Source organism: Macrotis lagotis, chromosome 1 (assembly GCF_037893015.1).
Source record: "Macrotis lagotis isolate mMagLag1 chromosome 1, bilby.v1.9.chrom.fasta, whole genome shotgun sequence".
In the NCBI taxonomy this organism is placed as follows: domain Eukaryota; kingdom Metazoa; phylum Chordata; class Mammalia; order Peramelemorphia; family Peramelidae; genus Macrotis; species Macrotis lagotis.
This window is the reverse complement of record NC_133658.1, coordinates 643,089,197-643,111,308: the sequence shown is the minus strand read 5'-3', so window position 1 is coordinate 643,111,308 and position 22,112 is coordinate 643,089,197. Positions and strand designations below refer to the sequence as shown.

The window sequence follows — 22,112 nt, the reverse complement described above, 5'->3', positions numbered from 1 at the left end:
TTTTTCATCATCTCTTCAGTGTATAGACCCAGTAGTGGTATTGCTGGGTCAAAGGGTAGGCACATTTTTGTTGTCCTTTGGGCATAATTCCAAATTGCTCTCCAGAAAGGTTGGATGAGCTCACACCTCCAACCAACAATGCATTGGTGTCCCAGATTTCCCACATCCCTTCCAACATTGATCACTGTCCTTTCTGGTCATATTGGCCAGTCTGAGGTGTGAGGTGGTACCTCAGAGATGCTTTAACGTGCATTCCTCTAATAAGTAGTGATTTAGAGAAATTTTTCATATGACTATGGATCGCTTTGATTTCCTCATCTGTAAATTGCCTTTACATATCGTTTGACCATTTGTCAATTGGGGAATGGCATGGTTTTTTGAAAATTTGACAGTTCTCTGTATATTTTAGAAATGAGTCCTTTGATAGAAATACTAGTTGCAAAATTTTGTTTCCCAATTTACTACATTTCTTTTGATCTTGGTTTCAGTGGTTTTGTCTGGGCAAAAGTTTTTAATTTAATGTAATCAAATTTGTTTTTAATGATGTTCTCCATCTCTTCCTTGGTCATAAACTGCTTCCCTTTTCATACATCTGACAGGTAAACTACTCTTTGATCTTCTAGCTTGTTTATAATATTGTTTTTTATATGTCTAAATCCTCTCTCCATTTTGATCTTATCTTGGTGTTGGTGTTGGTCTAATCCAAGTTTCTTCCTTAGTAACTTCTAATTTTCCTAACAGTTTTTATTGAACACAGAGTTTTTAGTCCAATAGTTGGAATTCTTTGGATTTATCAAACAGCATATTACTATAATCATTTCCTGCTATTGTACCTAGTCTATTTCACTGATCCACGACTCTATTTCTTAGCCAATACCAGACAGTTTTGATGACTGATGTTTTGTAATATAATTTTAGATCAGGTAGGGCTAAGCAACCTTCTTTTGTACTTTTTTTTTCAATTGAATCCCAGGAAATTCTTGACTTTTAATTTCTCCATATGAATTTACTTACAATTTTTTCTAACTCATTAAAGTAATTTTTTGGAATTTTGATTGGTAGGGCACTAAGCAAATAGTTTAGTTTTGGTAGAACTGTCATTTTTATTATATTAGCTTGACCTATCCATGAGCAGTTGATATTTGCCCAGTTATTTAAATATGATTTTATTTGTGTGATAAGTATTTTGTAATTGTTTTCAAAAAGTTTCTGAGCCTGACAGGCAGACTCCCAGGTATTTTACATTGTCTGGTTATTTTGAATGGGATTTCTCTTTCTAGTTCTTTCTGCTGCATCTTGCTAGCCATGTACAGAAATATTGAGGATTTATGAGGGTCTTCGACTTTGCTAAAGTTGCTAATTATTTCTAGTAGTTTTTTAGATTTTTTTTTGGGGGGGTTCTCTAGGTATACCTTCATGTCATCTGCAAAGAGTGAGAGTTTTGTCTCTTCCTTCCCAATCCTAATTCTTTCTATTTCTTTTCCTTCTCTTATTGCTGAAGCTAACATTTCTTTTTTTTTTTTTAGGTTGTTGTTTTTCTTTTTTGCAAGGCAGATGAGGTTAAGTGGCTTGCCCAAGGCCACACAGCTAGGTAATTATTAAGTGTCTGAGGCCGGATTTGAACTCAGGTACTCCTGACTCCAAGGCCGGTGCTTTATCCACTAGGCCACCTAGCCACCCCTGAAGCTAACATTTCTAATACAATATTGAACAGCAGTGGTGATAATGGGCATCCTTGTTTCACCTATGATCTTACTGGGAATGTCTCTAGCCTATCCTTATTGCATATAATGCTTATTGATGGTTTCACATGGATACTGCTTATTATTCTAATAAACAATCCATTTATTCCTATGCTCTCTAGTGTTTTTAGTAGGAATGGTTGCTGTATTTTGTCAAAAGCTTTTTCAGCATCTATTGATATAATCATATGATTTGTGATAAGTTTGTTATTGATATAATTAATTATACTAACAATTTTCCTAATATTGAACCAACTCTGCATTCTTGGGATAAATCCTACTTGTGTAACTTGTTGAAATCATTTTACTAAAATTTTATTTAAGACTTTTGCATCTATATTCATCAGGGAGATAGGTCTATAATTTTCTTTCTCTGTTCCATCTTCACCTATTTTTTTCCAAAGTGTTTATACAGAATTGGGACCAATTCTTCCTTAAATTTTTGATAGAATTCACTTGTGAATCTATCTGGCACTGGAGATTTTTTTTTCTAGGGGGTTCAAGAATGGCTTGTTGAATTTCTTTCTCTGAGATAGGAATATTTAGGTATTTAATTTCTTCTTCATTTACCCTGGGGAACTTATATTTTTGTAAATATTCATCCATTTGACTTAGATTATCAAATTTATTGGCATAGTTGGGCAAAATAATTCCAAATTATTACTTTAATTTCCTCCTCATTGGTGGTGAGTTCACCTTTTTCATTTATGATACTAACAATTTGGTTTTTTTAAAATCAAATTTGCCAGAAGTTTATCAATTTATTGGGTTTTTTTCATAAAACTAACTCTTGGTTTTATTTATTAGATCAATAGTTTTCTTGGTTTTGATTTTATTAATTCCTCCTTTAATTTCTAATTTGGTATTTAATTGAGGGTTTTTAATTTGTTCTTTCTCTAATTTTTTTAGTTGCATATTTAGTTCATTGATTTCCTCTTTCTATAATTTATTCTTGTAAGTATTTAAAGACATAATATATCCCCTGACAGCCACCTTTAGTGAATCCCATAGGTTTTGGTGTGTTGTTTCATCATTATCTAGGATGAAATAATTGATTCTTTCTATGATTTGTTGTTTGATCCATTTATTCTTTAGAATGAGGTTATTAGGTTTCCAATTAGTTTTGGGTCTATATCTCCCTGGCCCAATACTGCATATGATTTTAATGCATTATGATCTGAGAAAGATGTATTCACTATTTCTGCATTTTTGCAATTGATCATTAGATTGGTTCTTTTTTTTAGGTTTTTGCAAGGCAAATGGGGTTAAGTGGCTTGCCCAAGGTCACACAGGTAGGTAATTATTAAGTATCTGAGGCCGGATTTGAACTCAGGTACTCCTGACTCCAAGGCCAGTGCTCTATCCACTGCACCATCTAGCTGCTCCAATCATTAGATTTTTAACCCCTAGTACATGGTCAATTTGTGTGTAAGGGCCACGTACTACAGAAAAAAAGTATATTCCTTTCTATCCCCATTCAATTTTCTCCATAAGTCTACGATATCTAGTTTTTATAACAATCTATTTACCTCCTTAACCTCCTCCTTGTTTATTTTATGATTAGATTTATCTAAATCTGAGAGGAGGTTGAGGCCTCCCACTAATAGAGTTTTACTGTCTATGTCTTCCTGTAACTCCTTCAACTTCTCCTCTAAGAATCTGGATGCTATCCGATTGGATGCATACATATTTAGTATTGAAATTACTTTATTGTCTATGGTACCTTTTAGGAGGATATAGTTTTCTTCCTTATCTCTTTTAATGATATCTATTTTTGCAGCTGCTTTGTCTGAGATAAGGATTACAGGCTATCCCTGCTTCTTTTTTTTTTTAAATTTTTGCTAAGCGATGGGGTTAAATGGCTTGCCCAAGGTCACACAGCTGGGTAATTATTAAGTGTCTGAGGCCAGATTTGAACTCAGGTACTCCTGACTCCAGGGCTGGTGCTCTATCCTCTGCACCACCTAACCACCCCTATCCCTGCTTTTTTCATTTCAGCTGAAGCAAAATATATTTTGCTTCAACCTTTTTACTTTTACTCTATATGTCTGCTTTAAACGAGTTTCTCATAAGCAGCAAATTGTAGGATTCTGGTTTTTAAATCTACTCTGCTATTTGCTTACATTTTAAGGGAGAGTTCATCCCATTCACATTCAAAGTTGTAATTACTAACTCTTTATTGCCCTCCATGCAATCTTCCTTCTGTTTGTATTTCTCCCTTTTTTCACTTTATCAATAGTCCCCAGTATTTTGTTTCTGAATACCACCACTTTCAGTGTGTTTGCCCTCCTATATCCAACCCCCTCCCCTTTTCCCCCCTTTCCCTTTGCCCCTTCTTCCTTCCCTTCCTTCTGTTAGTTCCCCTTTTCCTCCCCCCCTCCTCTTTTCCCTTTTAATACTTGAAAGGTAAGATAAGTATCTTAACTTAACTGAGTGTATATGTTAAGTTTAAGCCAAATCTGATAAGAGTAAGATTCAGGTGGTTCTCACCTTCTCCCTTCTCCTCTGTTGCAATAAGTCCTTTGTACCTCTTAATATAATGAGATTTACCCCATTCAATCTCTTCCATCCTCCCATCTCCTTACTGTCCCCCTTTTTAAGGAGGTATTGTTTTTAAGTCATTCTATCTGAGTCACAGAAAAGTCATGAGTATCCTTCAATTCTAAGTATATTCTCTCTTATAGAGTTACAATTCTCAAGAGTTATTAGTCTTTCTCCCAGATAGAGTTATAGCCAGTTTCATTTTACTGAATGGCAGTTTCACAGATGACATGAGTATCCATCACTTCTGGCTAAGTATATTCTCTCTATTTAATAGTTACAGTTCTCAAGAGTTATGAGAATCTTTCTCCCAGGTGAGGATATAGCCAATTGCAACTTATTGTATAGCAGTTTTTTCTTTATCCTTTTTTTTAACCTTTTCACCTGTCTCTTGAGACTCCTGTTTGATGTCCAAATTTTCTAATTAGCTCTAGTCTCTTCATCAGGAAATGTTGGAAGTCTCCCATTTCATTAAATATCCATTTTTTCCCTGGAAGAGATGGTTCAGCTTTTGCTGGATAGTGAATTTTTGGCTGCATTCCAAGCTCCCTTGCTCTTCAGAATATCTCATTCCGTGTCCTTCAAACTCTTAATGTTGATGCAGCCAGGTCCTGCCTAATCCTTACTGTGGCTCCTTGATATTTAAATTGTTTCTTTCTAGCTGCTTGCAGGAGTTTCTCTTTTATCTGATAGTTCTGGAATTTGGCCACAACATTCCTTGGTGTTTTCATTTTAGGATCCCATTCTGGAGAGAATCTATGTATTCATTCAATAACTATTTTGCCCTCTGGTTCCATGATATCAGGGCAGCTTTTCAACCATAATCTTGTAATATTAAGTCCAGGGTTTTTTTCTCTTCAATGTTTTCAGGAAGATCAATAATTCTTAGGTTGTCTCTCCTCAATGGATTCTCAAGGTCAGTGGTTTTGTTGATGAGGTAGTTTACATTTTCTTCTATTTTTTTTTATCTTTTAGTTTTAACAGAATCTTGTTGTCTCATGAAGTCATTAGTTTCCACAGATTCCATTCTTTTCTTTAGAGAAGAATTTTCTTCATTTATCTTTTGCAACCCCTTTTCCAATTGGTCAATTCTGTTTTGAAGGAGTTTTCCACTTGCTGAAGTGTAGTTTTGAGAGAATTATTTTCTTTGTGCATTTGCCCAATTGAGGATCTGAGAGAATTATTCTCATTTTGTATTTGTCCAATTGTATTTTCCAGGATTTATTTCTTATTGGGAGATGTTAATTTTATTTTGAGTCTTTTCCCAATTTTTCCAATTGATTTTTAAATTCCTTCCTGATTTCTTCAAGGAAGTCTTTCTGGGCTAGAGATCAATTCATGTTCTCCTCAGAAATTCTAGATTTCTCTGGGTTAGAATCTGTGCTTTCAAAGTAATTCTCAATAGGCCCCACTTTCCACTGGCCTTTCTTCATTTTCCTAGGATCTTGTGTGGGAAGAGGAGCTGGCTCTCAGAAGTTTGCTTTTGCAAAGTCTAGAGGCTTTGCTCACTGAGCTAAGTAATTCTACATGGGCCAGCCAATAGGGGGTGCTGGTTGCTTTCCCTGGAGTGTTTGAGGCCTCTCCCTAGGCCTGAAGGGGGTGAGGAGGGGTCAGCAGGGTCTGAATTGTCCTTGAACAATAACAGGCTGGGCCCTTGGAGAGGGAGATAATCTCCCTGTCAGCTGACAGAGCTGTTCTGCCCACAACCTGAGCCTGAAGGGGGGGGGGGGGGGTGAAGGGGCAGTTACTCTTTGTTTTGGGAAGAGGGCTCCACTAGAAGTATAGCGCTCAGGGCCCCCAGCTTCAATGTCCAGTTATGCTCTGAAACTCTCTGCTGGAACTTGCCCTCCAGCCCAGCTGGGACTCACCAGACCTCGCTCCCCCAGCCAAAGGTTCTGCAGCTAAAGTTGGTTCTCAGACCTGCCACTTACAAGAGCTTCCTTGGCTAAGGTCGATCCTCTGACTTCGCCCTGTTGCTGCCCCTGCGCTGGCTTTCTGCTCTCCTCTCCCAGTTCACCCAAGTTCCCTTGAGATAGACCTTCAGGTAGATAGATGTTCTCCTAACCTCTTTATCTGGGTTTTGTCAATCAAATTTCTGTTAAGAGTTTTCTTTCAGGGCAGTTAGGTGGCCCAGTGGAGTTTACTATCCTGTTATTTTTGAGGGGAAACCAGGAGACATTAGCACAATGCCTGTCTTCTTTCTACCATCTTGGCCAGAAGTCAAGAAATGACTGTTAACTGTGGAAAGAATACTATCAGCAATTACAGAGTTGAGAAAATCAGAAATGAAAGAGATTAATGCAAAAAATTTCCCCCTAGGAATTCAGCTGTAAAAGGGAGGAGAGCTATAAGACTTTTTTTGAAGAACAGGAGATATATGAGAACAAGGAAGAGAGAGAGAGATGAAGTAGAGAGGTTTTGAGATGTGGAAAACGGAAAAAGAGAAAGTTCATGACAGATAGCCTCAATTTTCACAGGTAAGATCATTTGCTGAGGAAAGGAAAGTATGGGAAGAACTCAATAAAGGCATTAGACAGTCAGTAAGGGAAGAAATTCAAAGAAATGATATGTAACAATGAAATTAGAATGTATTAGATCAAATATTGGGTTTTGGATAGATGGGTCAGGAAAACCTGAATGTGAATCCAGTTTCAGAACTGATGTCTTGATCTACTTGTGTGACCCTGGGAAGTCACTTAAGCTCTGTTTGACTATTTTCTCTACTGTAAAATAGGGACAATAATAGCATGCATCTCCTTGACCCAAGGTCAGCTAATCCATCCATTGCATTATTTAACTAATCAAGTAATTTTTCTCTTAGATCTCTAAATGCAATAATTATCCTGAACTTCAAATTCAAGATCCAATAAAAATAAGGCTTCCTTCAGAGAAAATAGGGTCGGCTTTTCAATAAGATAGACCATCAAAGAGAAACTTAAAGCTAACATGTATAAATTTATTTGAAAAGTTTCTTTGCCTCCCCATAACACCAGGTCCCTAAGAACTTCAGAATTTAGTCAACAGAAATGGCTTGCATTTATTTAAACACAGAAATATACATTTTACCTTCCTTTCTTATCAGAGGTGAGAAATTATGTGTATAGAATGTGTCATATACTGTCAAAATTATGTTAATGAACTGGCTAATTCTGTCAACTGACTTTTTTCCCTTCTTTTTAAGACTTTGTTACAAAAAAAAGGTTTGCTAAATAAAGGAAGAGACTGATGATATTCCTGGAAATTAAGGCAATGGAAAACAAAAAGACATTAATAGGCCCAGTGGATAGAGCCCGGCCCTGGAGTCAGGAGTAACTGAGTTCAAATCTGGCCTAGGACACATAGCTGTGTGGCCCTGGGCAAGTCACTTAACCCCACTGCCTTGCAAAAAAAAAAGACATTGATATAAATAATATTTTAAGATAACATTATTTTTCTATGGTCCAAGTATACTGAGACTCACTTTTCTCCAAAAGCTTTTCTCCAAAATTCTGCAGCATCTGCCTTAGTTATCCGGAATGTATCTCCTTGGAAGAGTCCACTTGGAAAGATCCCTTTTAATTCTGCTAGCATGTGACTGAAGATCAGGGACAGTTTGGTCAAATTTCGTCTACAAAAGACAACAGAACATTTAAAGGAATAAAAGAAAAATATTTACATAATGTGCATATGACTAGAAATATACAGTGGCAAAGTTACAAGGGTATCTAAACATTTCTAGAAACTTCTCTGGTTAATGTTTTTTTTTTTTGCATTGTTAGAAAGATTTTATTTATTTTGAGCTTTACAATTTTTCCCCTAATCTTGCTTCCCTCCCCCCACCCACCCCAGTCTGTTAGTCTTTATAATGTTTCCATGGTACATATTGATCTAAGTTGAATGTGATGAGAGAGGAAATCATATCCTTAAGGAAAAAAATAAAGTATAAAAGATAGCAAAATTACATAAGATGATAACAGGATATTTTCCTAAATTAAAGGTAATAGTCTTTGGTCTTTTTTCAAACTCCCCAATTCTTTCTCTGGATACAGATGGTATTCTCCAACACAGATAGCCCAAAATTGTCCCTGATTGTTGCACTTGTGGAATGAGCAAGTCCATCAAGGTTGATCATCACCCCTATGTTGCTGTTAGGGTGTACAATGTTTTTCTGGTTCTGTTGATATTGCTCAGTTCATGCAAATCCTTCCAGGCTTCCCTGAATTTCCATTCCTCCTGGTTTCTAATGGAACAAAAGTGTTCCAATGACATACATATATCAAAATTTGTTACGCCATTCTCCAATTGAAGGACATTTACTTAATTTCCAATTCTTTGCCACCAAAACAGGGCTGCTATGAATATTTTTGTACAAGTTATGTTTTTACCCTTTTTCATCATCTCTTCAGTGTATAGACCCAGTAGTGGTATTGCTGGGTCAAAGGGTAGGCACATTTTTGTTGTCCTTTGGGCATAATTCCAAATTGCTCTCCAGAAAGGTTGGATGAGCTCACACCTCCACCAACAATGCATTGGTGTCCCAGATTTCCCACATCCCTTCCAACATTGATCACTGTCCTTTCTGGTCATATTGGCCAGTCTGAGGTGTGAGGTGGTACCTCAGAGATGCTTTAATGTGCAATTCTCTAGTACGTTGTGATTTAGAGAAATTTTTCATATGACTATAGATCATTTTGATTTCCTCATCTGTAAATTGCCTTTGCATATCTTTTGACCATTTGTCAATTGGGGAATGGCTTGGTTTTTTGAAAATTTGACTCAGCTCTCTGTATTTTAGAAATGAGTCAATTGTCAGAAATACTAGTTGTAAAAATTTGTTTCCCAATTTATTACATTTCTTTTGATCTTGGTTACAGTAGTTTTGTCTGGACAAAAGCTTTTTAATTTAATGTAATCAAAATTATCTAGTTTGTTTTTAATGATGTTCTCCATCTCTTCCTTGGTCATAAAATGCTTCCCTTTCCATATATCTGACTGGTAAACTACACCTTGATCTTCTAGTTTGTTTATAATATTGTTTTTTATATCTAAATCCTCTCTCAATTATCTTGGTATAGGGTATGAGGTGTTGATCTAATCCAAGTTTCTTCCATACTAACTTCCAATTTTCCTAACAGTTTTTATCGAAGAGAGAGGTTTTTTTTTTTTATCCCAATAGCTGAACTCTTTGGGTTTATCAAACAGCAGATTACCATAATAATTTCCTGCTATTGCACCTAGTATATTCCACTGATCCACCACTCTATTTCTTAGTCAATACCAGATAGTTTTGATGCTTTATAGTATAATTTTAGATCTGGTAAGGCTAAGCTACCTTCTTTTTTACTTTTTTCTTATTGGATCCCTGGAAATTCTTGACTTTTTATTTCTCCATATGAATTTACTTCCCATTTTTTTAAGTCATTAAGTATTTTTTTTGGAATTTTGATTGGTAGGTCACTAAACAAATAGTTTAGTTTTGATAGAATTGTCATTTTTATTGTATTAGCTTGACCTACCCATGAGCAGTTGATATTTGCCCAGTTATTTAAATCTGATTTTATTTGTGTAAGAAGTGTTTTGTAATTGTTTTCAAAAAAGTTTTGAGTTTGCCTTTGTCAATAGTCTTTTATAATATCACCCTTGTTCTGTCATATATAGAAAGAAGATGGAAGAAAATATTTGTTTTGTTTTCATTAAACTGTTTATTAGTAAAATAAAATTTACTAGGTATTTTTGTCAAAAGAACTATGGGAAGGGATAATGCTATCCATGTCCAGGGAAAGAACTATGGAGAATAAATGCAAATCAAAGCTTACAATTTTCACATTTTGGGGGTGTGTTTTTTTCCTTATTGTTCCAATTCTTCTTTCACAACATAACTAATGTAGAAATATGTTTAATATTATTACATTACACCTACTTCAGATTACTTGCTGTCTTGGGAAGAGGAGATGGGAGGGAGAAAAATTTAGAACTCAAAATCTTATAAAAAATGAATGCTCAAAACTATACATGTAATTGGAAAAAATAAAATACTATTTACTAAAACAAAAAGTTAAAAAAAATCAACCATGTGAAGCAGGTAGTGAAAATGTTTTTATCTCCATTTTACAAATGGAGAAATCATGGCTCAGCAAGTTTAAATGACTCATCTGTAGTCACATGTAGTCATTTATTCAGTCAACTATCATTTACTTTGTGCCCCCTCACAGTGTTAAATACTAAAGAAACAAAGACAGGCCAAAAAACTCCCTGCCTTCATGATACATACATACTAATGGGGAGACAACAAGTAACTAGATACATACATGATGAAAATAAGAGTGGGTAAAAGTGCTCTGAAAGGGGAAGGTATGAGCAGTTCTGAGAAGCATCTTTTTTATTGATGTTATTTTTCCAAATAATGTTATGAAAGTTTTTCAACATTCATCCATATGCCCATGTATATTTTTAAGTTACAAAATTTCCTTCCACCCTCCCTTCCCACCCCCCTCCCCCCTCAGTGGTGAACAGTAAGCTTAATATTGTACATTTACATTTGTGTTAAACATGTTTAGTCATTTTTGATATGAGGAATTAGGATTAAGGGAAAGAAATATATTAGAGACTGAGAAGCTTCCTGAAGAAGACTGGATTTAAAATGAATCTTGAAGAAAGTCAAAGAGGTAGAGATTGGGGCAAATCATTCCAGGAATAAGGATAGCCAACTCAAGAGCACAAAGTCCAGAGATTAAATATACTACTGATGAAACTGCAAAGTAGTCAGTGCTGCTGGATCATTAGAAGGGATTAACATATAAAAAGATTGAAAAGGAAGAGGCCAGGTTATGAAGAATTTTATGTGCCACAATCAGATCTACAATTTAGAAAAATCTCTCTGGCAGCAAGCAAAAGATAGATTAGAGAAGGAAGAAACTTGAGTCAGGAAGATACATTAGAAAACTATTGCAATAACCCAAGGGAAAGACAACTAGGGTTGTAGCTGGCTGAAAGGAGTAAAGGATGTATAGGAAATGTTGTGAAAATAGAAATTACAATATATAGCAAACAGATTGGCTAAATGAAAGAGTGAAAACAGACAAAAATGACATCAAAGATTACAAATCCAAGTGATTGGGAATGGTGATACCCTCAATAATAACAGGAAAGTTCAAATTTGGGGAGAGTTTAGCTAGAAAGGGAATGAGCTGTGTTTTGGACATGTTAACTTGGAAATGTTTAAAGGATATCTAAGAGATAGTAGAAATAAACAAGAGGAATATGATTATAGCTAAAAGAAGAAGCTAGGGTGGGATATATAGATTTGAAAATCATGATAGTAATGTAAAATGATTAGTATTTTGTATAGTGCTTCAAGGTTTGTAAAATGTCTTTACATGTTATCTCATTTGATAAAGCTTCCACGGGAGCTAATGAGCTTATCAAGTACGATAGTTAGAACAGGGGTCAATACACCCAAATGCAGCTTCTATACCCTCATGACTCTAGTTTATCCTCCAATTCAGCCCCGGAAATGATTTTCCTAAGGCACAAGTGAACTCCAGTAGTTCCCCACCACTCCTAAGATCAAATACAAAATGCTCCATTATTCAATGTCAGACATAACTTATCCTCCTCCTATCTCTCCCATCTTCTTATACTTCATCCCCCCCCATGTATTCTGTGATCCAAAGACACAAGTCTTTTAGCTATTTCATGAACATGCCACGTCATCTCTTAGCTGCAGGCATTTTTTTCTGGACTGTTGCTCATACTGAGAATGCCCTCCTGACTCAAATCCTGGCTTCCTTTTAAAGTCCCAACTAAAATACTGTCTTTTACAGGAACTCTTTCTCAGTCCTCTTAATTCTAGTGCCTTCCCTCTTTTATTTCCTATTTAACCTGTATATAGTTTGTTTGCATATATTTGTATATTTGTATCATGTCTCCCCTCCCCCCCATCATAAGCTCTTTGAGGGAAGGATTATCTTAGACACTTAATAAATGTATATCAATTGATTGATTGTACTGCTGGCTTATTTGTTTTGATAGGGAACTAAGAATGGTTTCTACATTTACCAGATGTCCATCTGGTTTTGGTCCATGGACTTATGTATTCTGACAATCTCTGGCATACAATCAAGAGAATGAGAACCCAGGACAGAAGCTTGGGGGAAGTTAGTGAGGGAAAAATGGATGAAGAACCAGCAAAGGAGTGTGTGAAAGGATGGTCAAAGAAGAGAAAATCAGAAGAGTCCACTGGCTATGAAACGTATAGAGAAAAGGGTTCAGGAAGGGGTGATCAACAGTATAGAATACTACAGAGTGCCTCATGGAGAAGCAAGATTGAGAAAAGGCCATTAGAAGTGGCAATTAAGAAGCGGTTAGGTGGTGCAGAGGATAGAGCACCAGCCCTGGAGTCAGGAGGACCTGAGTTCAAATCCAGCTTCAGACACTTAATAATCACCTAGCTGTGTGGCCTTGGGCAAGCCACTTAACCCCACTGCCTTGCAAAAACTAAAATCGAGAGAGAGAGAGAGAGAGAGAGAGAGAGAGAGAGAGAGAGAAGAGGAAGTGGAGGCCTACATTTGTAGATAGATGGTGTCCCCAAGTTTAACCAAGACTAGGAGTAGATTGTAGAATGATAGGAAACAATGTTCTAGAGAAGCCAGGCAGTAAAGGGAACAAGTTTGTTTTAACAAGAGCCACCGATTCATTTGAGATGAGAATGAGAAAGAGGTAGTGGAGTAAGATGTTTTAATAACAGAAAGATGAAGAAAAGATAAGAGGCTCTTGTTGAATTTCAGTGGAGTACTGGGGGAAGCAGATCCCAAGGGAGATTTGAAGAGAAATTCTATTTTGAGGAGTAGAATAGTGAATTATTTAGAAAGGGTTGACAGGAAAGGAGATATTTTTCAGCAAGGGGCCCAAGCAGCATAGCTTTGTGGCCTCTTCTAGCTCCATTCACCAGTAAATGAATAGGAAGGAAGGAAACCATTGTTGCTTATAATCCAGGATTAGAGTTTGGCAAGGTTTGTTCAGTGACAGAAAAAAAGGAATAAGGGAATTGTGAATGGGTGAGTGGATGACTGCATAGAGTACAGATGGATTACCATGAGGTTAAGAAAGATAAGGGAAGAGAGCAAAGTCAGTGAAAAAGTGATAGCCTGGAAAAGAATGGAGAGTGGAAGAAATGGAGATCATAAGATAAAAAACAGAGCTAATGGTTATCAGGCACAAGGAAAGCTACAATAATAAAATATGATCAGGTAAAGGAATTTTGGAGTTCATGAACATGGAAGTAAAGAACACATGTGAGTGATGGCAAGATCATGGATGTGACCATCTGTTTCTGTAGTTGAGAGGAATTGAGGAAATGGATCATGGGAACTTAAAAGAGGGACGAACTAGAAAGCTCCAAATGAGGGAGGAAAAAATATAAGCCAGGCACTGAACTCAATGAGGAAGGAAAATGGGAGGGCTAAGAGGCCACAGAATATAGATAACAACCACCAGAATTTAGAATGGGTGATAAATTAAGCATGAAACTAAGGGAGAAGTTGCTCAATAGGAAGCAGTTACAGAGGATGGACAAGGAGTAGTCTAGCTTCTCCTCCAAAATCAGCGAATAAGAGAAAGTACAAGCTACAAATATCTAATAAATAGTAAAACAAGGCCTAGAACCAGGAGACCCAGACTTTAAGAACATATTATGTTCTGTCAGACACCAAGCATGCTCTCTTAATTGTTAACTAGAAAACACTAGCTAAAAGTGGTAACAACCCAGGGGAATGAAATCCCATTATACAGTCAAATCCTCTCTAAGTGCTACTGAGATAAGGCAAACAAGAATGAATACCTTAAATTATTTATTTTAATTTTCACCAGATAGGTTTAGGCTCTTTTAGATTCACAGTTAAAGAGAATTTTATATTAGATAATAAGAATTATATGAAGTCTGCCAGAACCACACACTCACTGAAAGTGCTAAAAACTATGGAAATACCAGGAAAACAAAATTTTGCTATTTACTGCTATTTTACTACTATTTGCTCTTTGCTTTGCATAAGTTCATGAAGTTCTGACCCAGCTCCTGTTAGTAGAAAAAGTAAAATCCATCTAAATCAAATGCATATATACAAAGTCTTTCTATATATTAGAGAAACTCCCTGAAGAGTTCCCTGGAAAAGTATAACAAACATGAAATCAAAATTATATGAACTTAAGTGCTGAGTAAAATGCATTTAGAACTGTTCCTCAACAAAATAAGACCTGTGTGACCTACTGTGCTCTAAACAGTTACTGCTCTAGGGTAAGCAGCTGGCTAATCAACTCCAGTACAAAAACAGATGGAATATCAAAACTTGCTCACAATAGATAATGAAGTAAAATTACCAAAAGTATAAAACAGTCACCAAGAAGAATCTCATATTTCAAATATATCTGAATTCCTTTATAATGGTGATGCTAGAAGCAGAACTAGTAGATTCCAAGTAAGTTTTAACAAGGAAAAGCACTCTGAAACAACAAAGCACTGGACAAATGGGAAGCATTTCATACTATGATCACTGATAAAGTTTTCAGAAAAGAAAAAAAAAACAATTTCACCTTAACTTTGCTCGTTTCTGAAGATTCTAGGTGTATCTGAATATTCAATAACAGAGTAGTCCTCTTTAAAGTTGTCCTAAAGATTGCTCCTAAGTTCTAGTATCAATATCTGCTTATCTACTTTAAAAGTATTATCTAACTTCCTCAAAGTTTCATTCACTTCCATGATTTACTCTAGAGCAGTATCATCTAATTCTTTTAACATCACTAGAATTGAAAATGTCACAGAAGAAAACTTAAAACTTCCAAACTTATCTCCTCTAAATACTTTGGTGAAACAGAATTTTTTTATAGGTTTTTTTTTGCAAGGCAATGGGGTTAAGTGACTTGCCCAAGGTCACACAGCTAGGTAATTACCTAGCCGCCCCTGAAACAGAATTTTTTTAAAAATTCAAATAACCAACAAGTAGGTTACACACCAGAGAATTCTGTGATAATAATTAATATGTGTATTTCTTCACTGACATGGATCACAACCCCTTTATGAACTAATATAGTCTTCTAGGATTTCTATAACCAAAAAATTCATAACTCTACAAAACCTGGTAATCAGACCTCCCTTAACTTTCCAGGCTGGTCCCTAAAACAATGGATGAATATAGTCCATCACAAGGCCATATTCAACCCCATTTTAAGCACACCTGTTCAGAGAGCTGCTCTTAGGCTTTAAGAATCCAAGGTGGAGGCGGGGGCAGAGGATAGAGCACCGGCCCTGGAGTCAGGAGTACCTGAGTTTAAATCTGACCTCAGACACTTAATAATTGCCTAGCTGTGTAGCCTTGGGCAAGCCACTTAACCCCATAGCCTTGCAAATTCCTAAAAAAAAAAAAAAAAAAGAATCCAAGGTCATCAGGTTATGATTTTTGGAATAGGACAGAAGTCTTACATATAGACCCTTTGACATGCTAGCATGAAAATTAATCATAACCCATGCATATTTCTTAATATTCTTTAATTTTACACATTTTGATAACACTATAATTACAAGAGGATGAAACTAACTTTTGTATTTTCATATTTGAAAGCAAAACAGTTTACTAGCTATATCTGCTTCTATTCCCTTCCTCCAATACACCCCCATCCTTATTAATACATTAATTTATAACATCTTTTACTTCCAAGTCAAAATTCTACATATTTAGAAACTTCAGAATTGAGTTTTTTCTCCTCTATTATTAAAAACAGGAAAGTATAGGTTATTGCAACCTCCATTTTAGTATAGTATATCATGCAAGGAATATAAATATTTTTTCTAATGTCTATCTAGCCTTTTCTCTCTTAAATATGGCAATTGAAGCATTTGCATTCTCTTCTTGAACCAGTTCACAAAAATCTAGCCATTTGACCCACAGCCTTTATGACCTGCAGTAAGTTGTTCCCTTTCTAATTTCCAATTTGTTGGATAAAATAGTCTTCCAAAATGATATAAGGTATGTCAAATATGAAATTATAATTTTTCTTTAGTTTGCTAAATTTCTAAATAATAATTTTTGAATAACCAAAAATAAAAAGCACGACAAAATATTTAACTTGTTAACCATGTTTATTTCTCTTTTAACATTAGCTCTTAGAACTATCATTCAAGAACAAATGAATATTCCAGGACTGATGATAAACCCTGCTACCTACCTCTTAACAGAGAGGTAATGGATTCAAGAGCAGAACAGGCTGTATAGCTGTTGTTGATTTTTTTTCCTTTTTCTTTTTTGTTTTTTTTGCAAGACAAATGGGGTTAAATGACTTGCCCAAGGCCACAAGGCTAGGTCATTATTAAGTGTCTGAGGCCGGATCTGAACTCAGGTACTCCTGACTCCAGGGCCGGTGCTCTATCCACTGCGCCACCCAGCTGCCCCATTGATGTTTTTTGAATCCCAAATTCCTCAAAATTGAATATGTTGAGAGAAAAATCATATCCCTAAGGAAAAAATAAAATATAAAAGATAGCAAACTTACATAATACAGAAGACAACTTTTTTTAAATTAAAGGTGATAGTCTTTGTTTACACAATTCTTTCTTTGGATACAGATGGTATTCTCTATCATAGATACCCTAAAATTGTCCCTGATTATTGCACTGATGAACTGAGCAAGTCCATTAAGGTTGATCATCAATCCCATGTTGCTGTTATGGTGGCTATACAGTTTTTAATGTAGGAATGTATTTTCACTTGATTATGCATGTTTTTAAATGTTTTTCCTCCCTAAATAGGAGTGGGAAGGAAGGAGAGAAAACTAATGCTTGGTAACTAAATAAAATAAAATTACTTTAAAAAGAATTAATGGGGTAGCTAAGTGGTGCAGTGGATAGAGCACTGGCCCTGGAGTCAGGAGTACCTGAGTTCAGATCCGACCTCAGACACTTAATAATTACCTAGCCGTGTGGCCTTGGGCAAGCCACTTAACCCCATTGCCTTGCAAAAACCTTTAAAAAAAAAGAATTAATGAAAAACCATTTCTTAAACCTTTATATTTATATATCTTGTACTGTAGGTGCTTCTCATGAGGCATACAAACACAAAAGAGAAGTGGTCCCTAACCTCAAGAAATATTTATTTTAATAAGGAGAAATAAGTGGCTAAAGACAAATGCTTTCCTCTGTCTGGAATGTCATAGGACAGTTTAAAGGGAACTTTAATGTGGCAGTCAATTTTAATGTATGCACAGGAACATGGCCAGAATGAAGAATGAACAAGAACTATGTACATAAATAGCACCAGAACATTTTTAAACTCTTTTGATGTGGCTTTAGAACCAAAGGATGGGCAATGGTTGAAGAGCTATAGGGACAGAGGGAGAGTCTAGAACCAAAGGAAACCTTAAGGATCAACCAGTCTAATCATCTCTTTGAAAATAAAGAAAATGAGAAAGACAAGAATTGATTTTCTCAAATTCGGATAAAGTAATTTCAAGTTACTAAACACACCATACTACAATAACACTTTAAAATGTTATTTTCTACAATAGCAGTGAATGGCCTTAGCTTCTCAGGCAGCTAGGATACAGTACTGGATCCAGAGTAAGGAAAAACAGAGTTCAAATCTAGTCTTGCATTTACTAGCAGTATGATCCTGGACAAGTCACTCAACCTGTCTGCCTCAGTTTCCTCAACTGTAAAAAGGAGATAAAAACATCATCTTCCTACCAGGGTTATTGTAAGGATCAAATGAGATTATATTTGTAAAGCCCTCTGCACACTGCCTGGAACTCAGTAGGTGCACTTAATAAATATGCATTCTCTTTCCTCTCCTCCCCTTTTCTTTTAAATCCTTTAAACTCTCTCTCTCTAATCCCATTACAAAAAGCTGCCAAGACAATATTAATAGACTTCTCAGAGACCCTCAAAAATGCTCCATGTCCATTCTGTTGTGGAAAAAGTTGCTTACTATATGAAATAGTTCAACAGAAAAGATGAAGAAGGCATCATGAATCAGTTCTTAAATCCAATATCACTTCATTTACTTATTGTTACTGCTATCATTTAAATATTTATCTTCTTTTCTACTAAGAAGGAAATTAAATATTTAAAAGGCTAAGGAATGGGCTCCCATACATAAAGCAAACAAAATTAAAAACACCAGAATCTTCAGTAAAATTTTATAAGTATCAGATTTTTTTTTAACACAAGTGACCAAGCGATGTGAGCATTTCCAAAATGTTCAAAAGTATTATCAGCAGAGCAAATATTTGCTCCAAAAACTAGGGGAAAATTCTCCTATCTAAAGTAAAAATTACTTTAACAATTTCTAAAAAAGTTTTTTTATACTGTTGCAAATACCTCAAACTTTGCTTTTTCTGCATGTCCTCTTGATCTCACCAACTTTGCCCATCCTATGTGCCACCTTCTTCTCATGATATAATCAATTAACCCCATAGACAATCCTTCCCAGCTGAAATGGAGTGCCATGGAATGATGCTATAAGAACAAATCTTGTAGGGAAACAAATCTTGTAGGGAATGAGTCCTGAGGATTTCCCTTCACTATTACAACTATATAAACTTCAGCTAGATTACTTGCCTTTGCAGTCAGCAGGGGAAATGGCCATCTCTAAGCAGTGGCATATAGTAATGACACAATTTCCCTAGTTTGTAGGAGGAAAAACCAAAAATAAAAAAAAATAGAAAAACAAAAATGAGGAAAAATATGGCATGAATTAAAATTATCACCTGTCAAAAACAAGTTATTGTGGCTGAAGAAAGTGAAATGGATAGAATAAAGAATAATATCCTTATAAAAAGTGCAAGAACTGACATAATGACAAGTCCAAAAGAGGCTAAAGTCTTAGTTTGCAATTATATGATCTACTTTCCAAATGAAAATATATCAGCCTGGGGCAATATTAGCTTAGAATATCAAATTCTAATGGAAAATCTTGAGGAAAAAGTTAGTGGGAAGTATCTGAGCAACATCAGGTCAAACTAGCAGAAGCTTGATAAAGGACCCAACCAAACTAAGTCATACCAAAGGAACCCAAGGATAAACTTGGATGGGAGACAACCAACAGATGGAAGAGAGAAAATAAGGCAAAGATTTTTTTAAAAATAAACTTCATCACCAAGAAAACTGAAGTAACCACATATGGACTCTAACATAACTGTCTCAGATGTGTTTATTGAGAAAGTGGAAATAGCCTAAAAGAAAACAAATATAGAAGCAACTAGACTCTTCGGAGTATAAATAGAAGAAGTTCATGCTGGAGACAACACAGTTTCTGAGGCTGTTAAGATTTATTCTCAATATAAAGGAGAAAAAAATTTTTAGCTCTTATTATGACACTCTCCTCCAAAATAAAAAAACTGTCCAAGACATCAGTAACTACCTATGTCTGTTTTCCCATCTATACAAATTTTAAGAGAAGATATACCTGCACTGTCATCCTTGATGAGAACATTACAAATAGGAGAATTTTCACAAGTCACACTGCAAAATAGATGACATCATATAATCATCAGCATGAGATGTAGAAAATACAATGTCTCATTATTTTAAAAAGCATGTTACTATCCACCTTCTACCAAAGTTGAATTAAAATTGAGACAAACACTTTTGGACAAGGCCAGAAAAGAAAACTATCTTGCTAGACTATATGTATTCCTACAAAGATTTTCTTTTTCTTTTTCTAGTAGGATTGGAGGAAGTGAGAGGGACAAAAAATAAAGGCATATTAATTTTTTTTAAGAAAGGTCTATCATTCACTAAAACAAAATGTCATCTTTAAAGCTCTCCTTTATTCACAGGAAATTTCCTCTCCCCCTCTTTAATCTCACATCTCTCAGAAGTCTTCTGCATCAATTCCAAAGCAAATTCCACTAAATGAATAAGAGCTAACATTCCATTCTGTCTTTTCAGACTTTTCTATCAGTCCCACTAACTTACTGCCTTTATTTACCCAGAGGCCCAAGTCTCTCCATCCTGGAAAAAACCTCACTTAAGATTGATCCAACTGTGCCTGATAACATTATCCCTCCTGCTCCCTTTGGTGGTTAAACTTTAGAAGGCCACCTGGCTACTTAGAATAAATGCTTTCAGGGGTGGCTAGGTTGCGCAGTGGTTAGAGCACCAGCCCTGGAGCCAGGAGTGCCCGAGTTCAAATCCTACCTCAGACACTTAATAATTACCTAGCTGTGTGGCCTTGGGCAGGCCACTTAACCCCATTGCCTAGCAAAAACTTAAAAAAAAAAATAAGAAGAAATGCTTTCACTTCCCTTCCTTACTTTCTTTTTAATTCTTTGTAGCCTGGCTTTGAACCCTATCACTCAACTGAAACTGCTCTCTCCAAAATTCTCAATGATCTCTTAATTGTCAAATCTAAAAATTGCCTTTTCTCAATCCTTGCCCTTCTTGACCTCTCTGCAGCCTTTGACTCTTTGGGTTTTCATAATATTATTATCTCTCAATTGTCCTACCTGACTGATTGTTCCTTCTATCTCTTTTGTTGGATCTTCAACCAGGTCACATTTCATAATATGGGTTATCAGTGTCCTACAAGTCTCAGTCCTTGGCCTTCTTCTCTTCTTACCCTTTTCTTCCATTTCCCTAGGTGATCTTATCAGCAACTATCATCTCTATGCAGATGATTCTCAGATCTATTAATTCAGCCTTAACCTCTTTTCTGAACCTCTAAGTCTTGTACTTTCAATTTGCTATTGAACATCTCAAACTGTAAGTCTCATACACATCTTAAAACCAACATGTTCAAAATTGAATTCATAGGGCGGCTGGGTGGCACAGTGGATAGAGTACTAGGCCCTGGAGTCAGGAAGACCTGAGTTCAATTTCAGCCTCAGACACTTAATAATGACCTAGCTGTGAGGCCTTGGGCAAGCCACTTAACCTCACTGCCTTGCAAAATCTTAAAAAAATAGCAATAACAAAACCAAACTCATTCATTCCCCCCAAAGCCCACTCACTCCCTAACTTCCCTATTAAGGTTAAAAGTACATATCTTATCCCAGTCACCCAAGCTCACAATCCTAAGTGTCATCCTTTACTCCTCACTTTCTCAGCATCCATAGCCAAATCCTGTCAGTTCTACCTTTAGAATATCTTTCAGATGTGCCCCTTTTTCTCCTCTGATATTGTCACTATCCTGGTGCAAGCCCTTCTCACCTCCTCTCTGAAGCAGGCAATGACCTGTTGGTGGGTGTCCTTTCTACAAGGCCCTCCCCATTGCAACCCTTCTTCCACTTAGCTGTCAATGTGACCTTCCAAATATAGCCATGTCAATCTTCTGCTCAATAAACTGTTGTGGCTCTCTATTACCTCCAGATCAAATTAGAAAATCCTCTGGCCAAACCATTCATAACCTGCTCTCACCTTCCTAATCTTCTTATGTTATTATGTTCCTTACCTCCATTCGCTATGGATCCAATATTACTAGCTTCCATGTTGTTCCTCACATAAGACATTCTATTTCTCAACTCCAGGTATCCTTAACTCGACTCCAGAAACTGTTTTGGAGGAGACATGATAATATATATAGAGGAGAAAGATGCTTTCAAGTCAGAGGACCTAGTTTCTCCAAGTTTACAATTTGTATGACCTTGGGCAAGTCACTTACCCTACCTGGGTCTGAGTTTCCTCATCTATAAAATGAGGGGATTAAGCTAGATGACATTTGAAAATCCTTCTAGTACAGTATTATGATCCTATGTTCAATAATTCAACGCAAAATTGATGAATTTCAAAACCATAGTGCTCTTCCAAGGAAAAAAAAAAAGTTTTATTTCATGAGAAATCAATGCACTTCTAAAGGTAGATACTCT

The 22,112-nt window shown here is 36.0% G+C and overlaps 1 protein-coding gene across 2 annotated transcripts in view; it reads right to left on the bottom strand.

Annotated features, from left to right (window-relative positions):
• CBL (Cbl proto-oncogene) overlaps window positions 1-22,112 on the bottom strand; it is a 109,901-nt gene that overhangs the window by 34,933 nt on the left and 52,856 nt on the right. For both annotated transcript variants that reach the window (XM_074215253.1, XM_074215254.1), the window contains exon 3: window positions 7,744-7,890. In XM_074215253.1, the coding sequence (XP_074071354.1) occupies window positions 7,744-7,890 (147 nt within the window). The remainder of the gene's footprint in view (window positions 1-7,743; window positions 7,891-22,112) is intronic.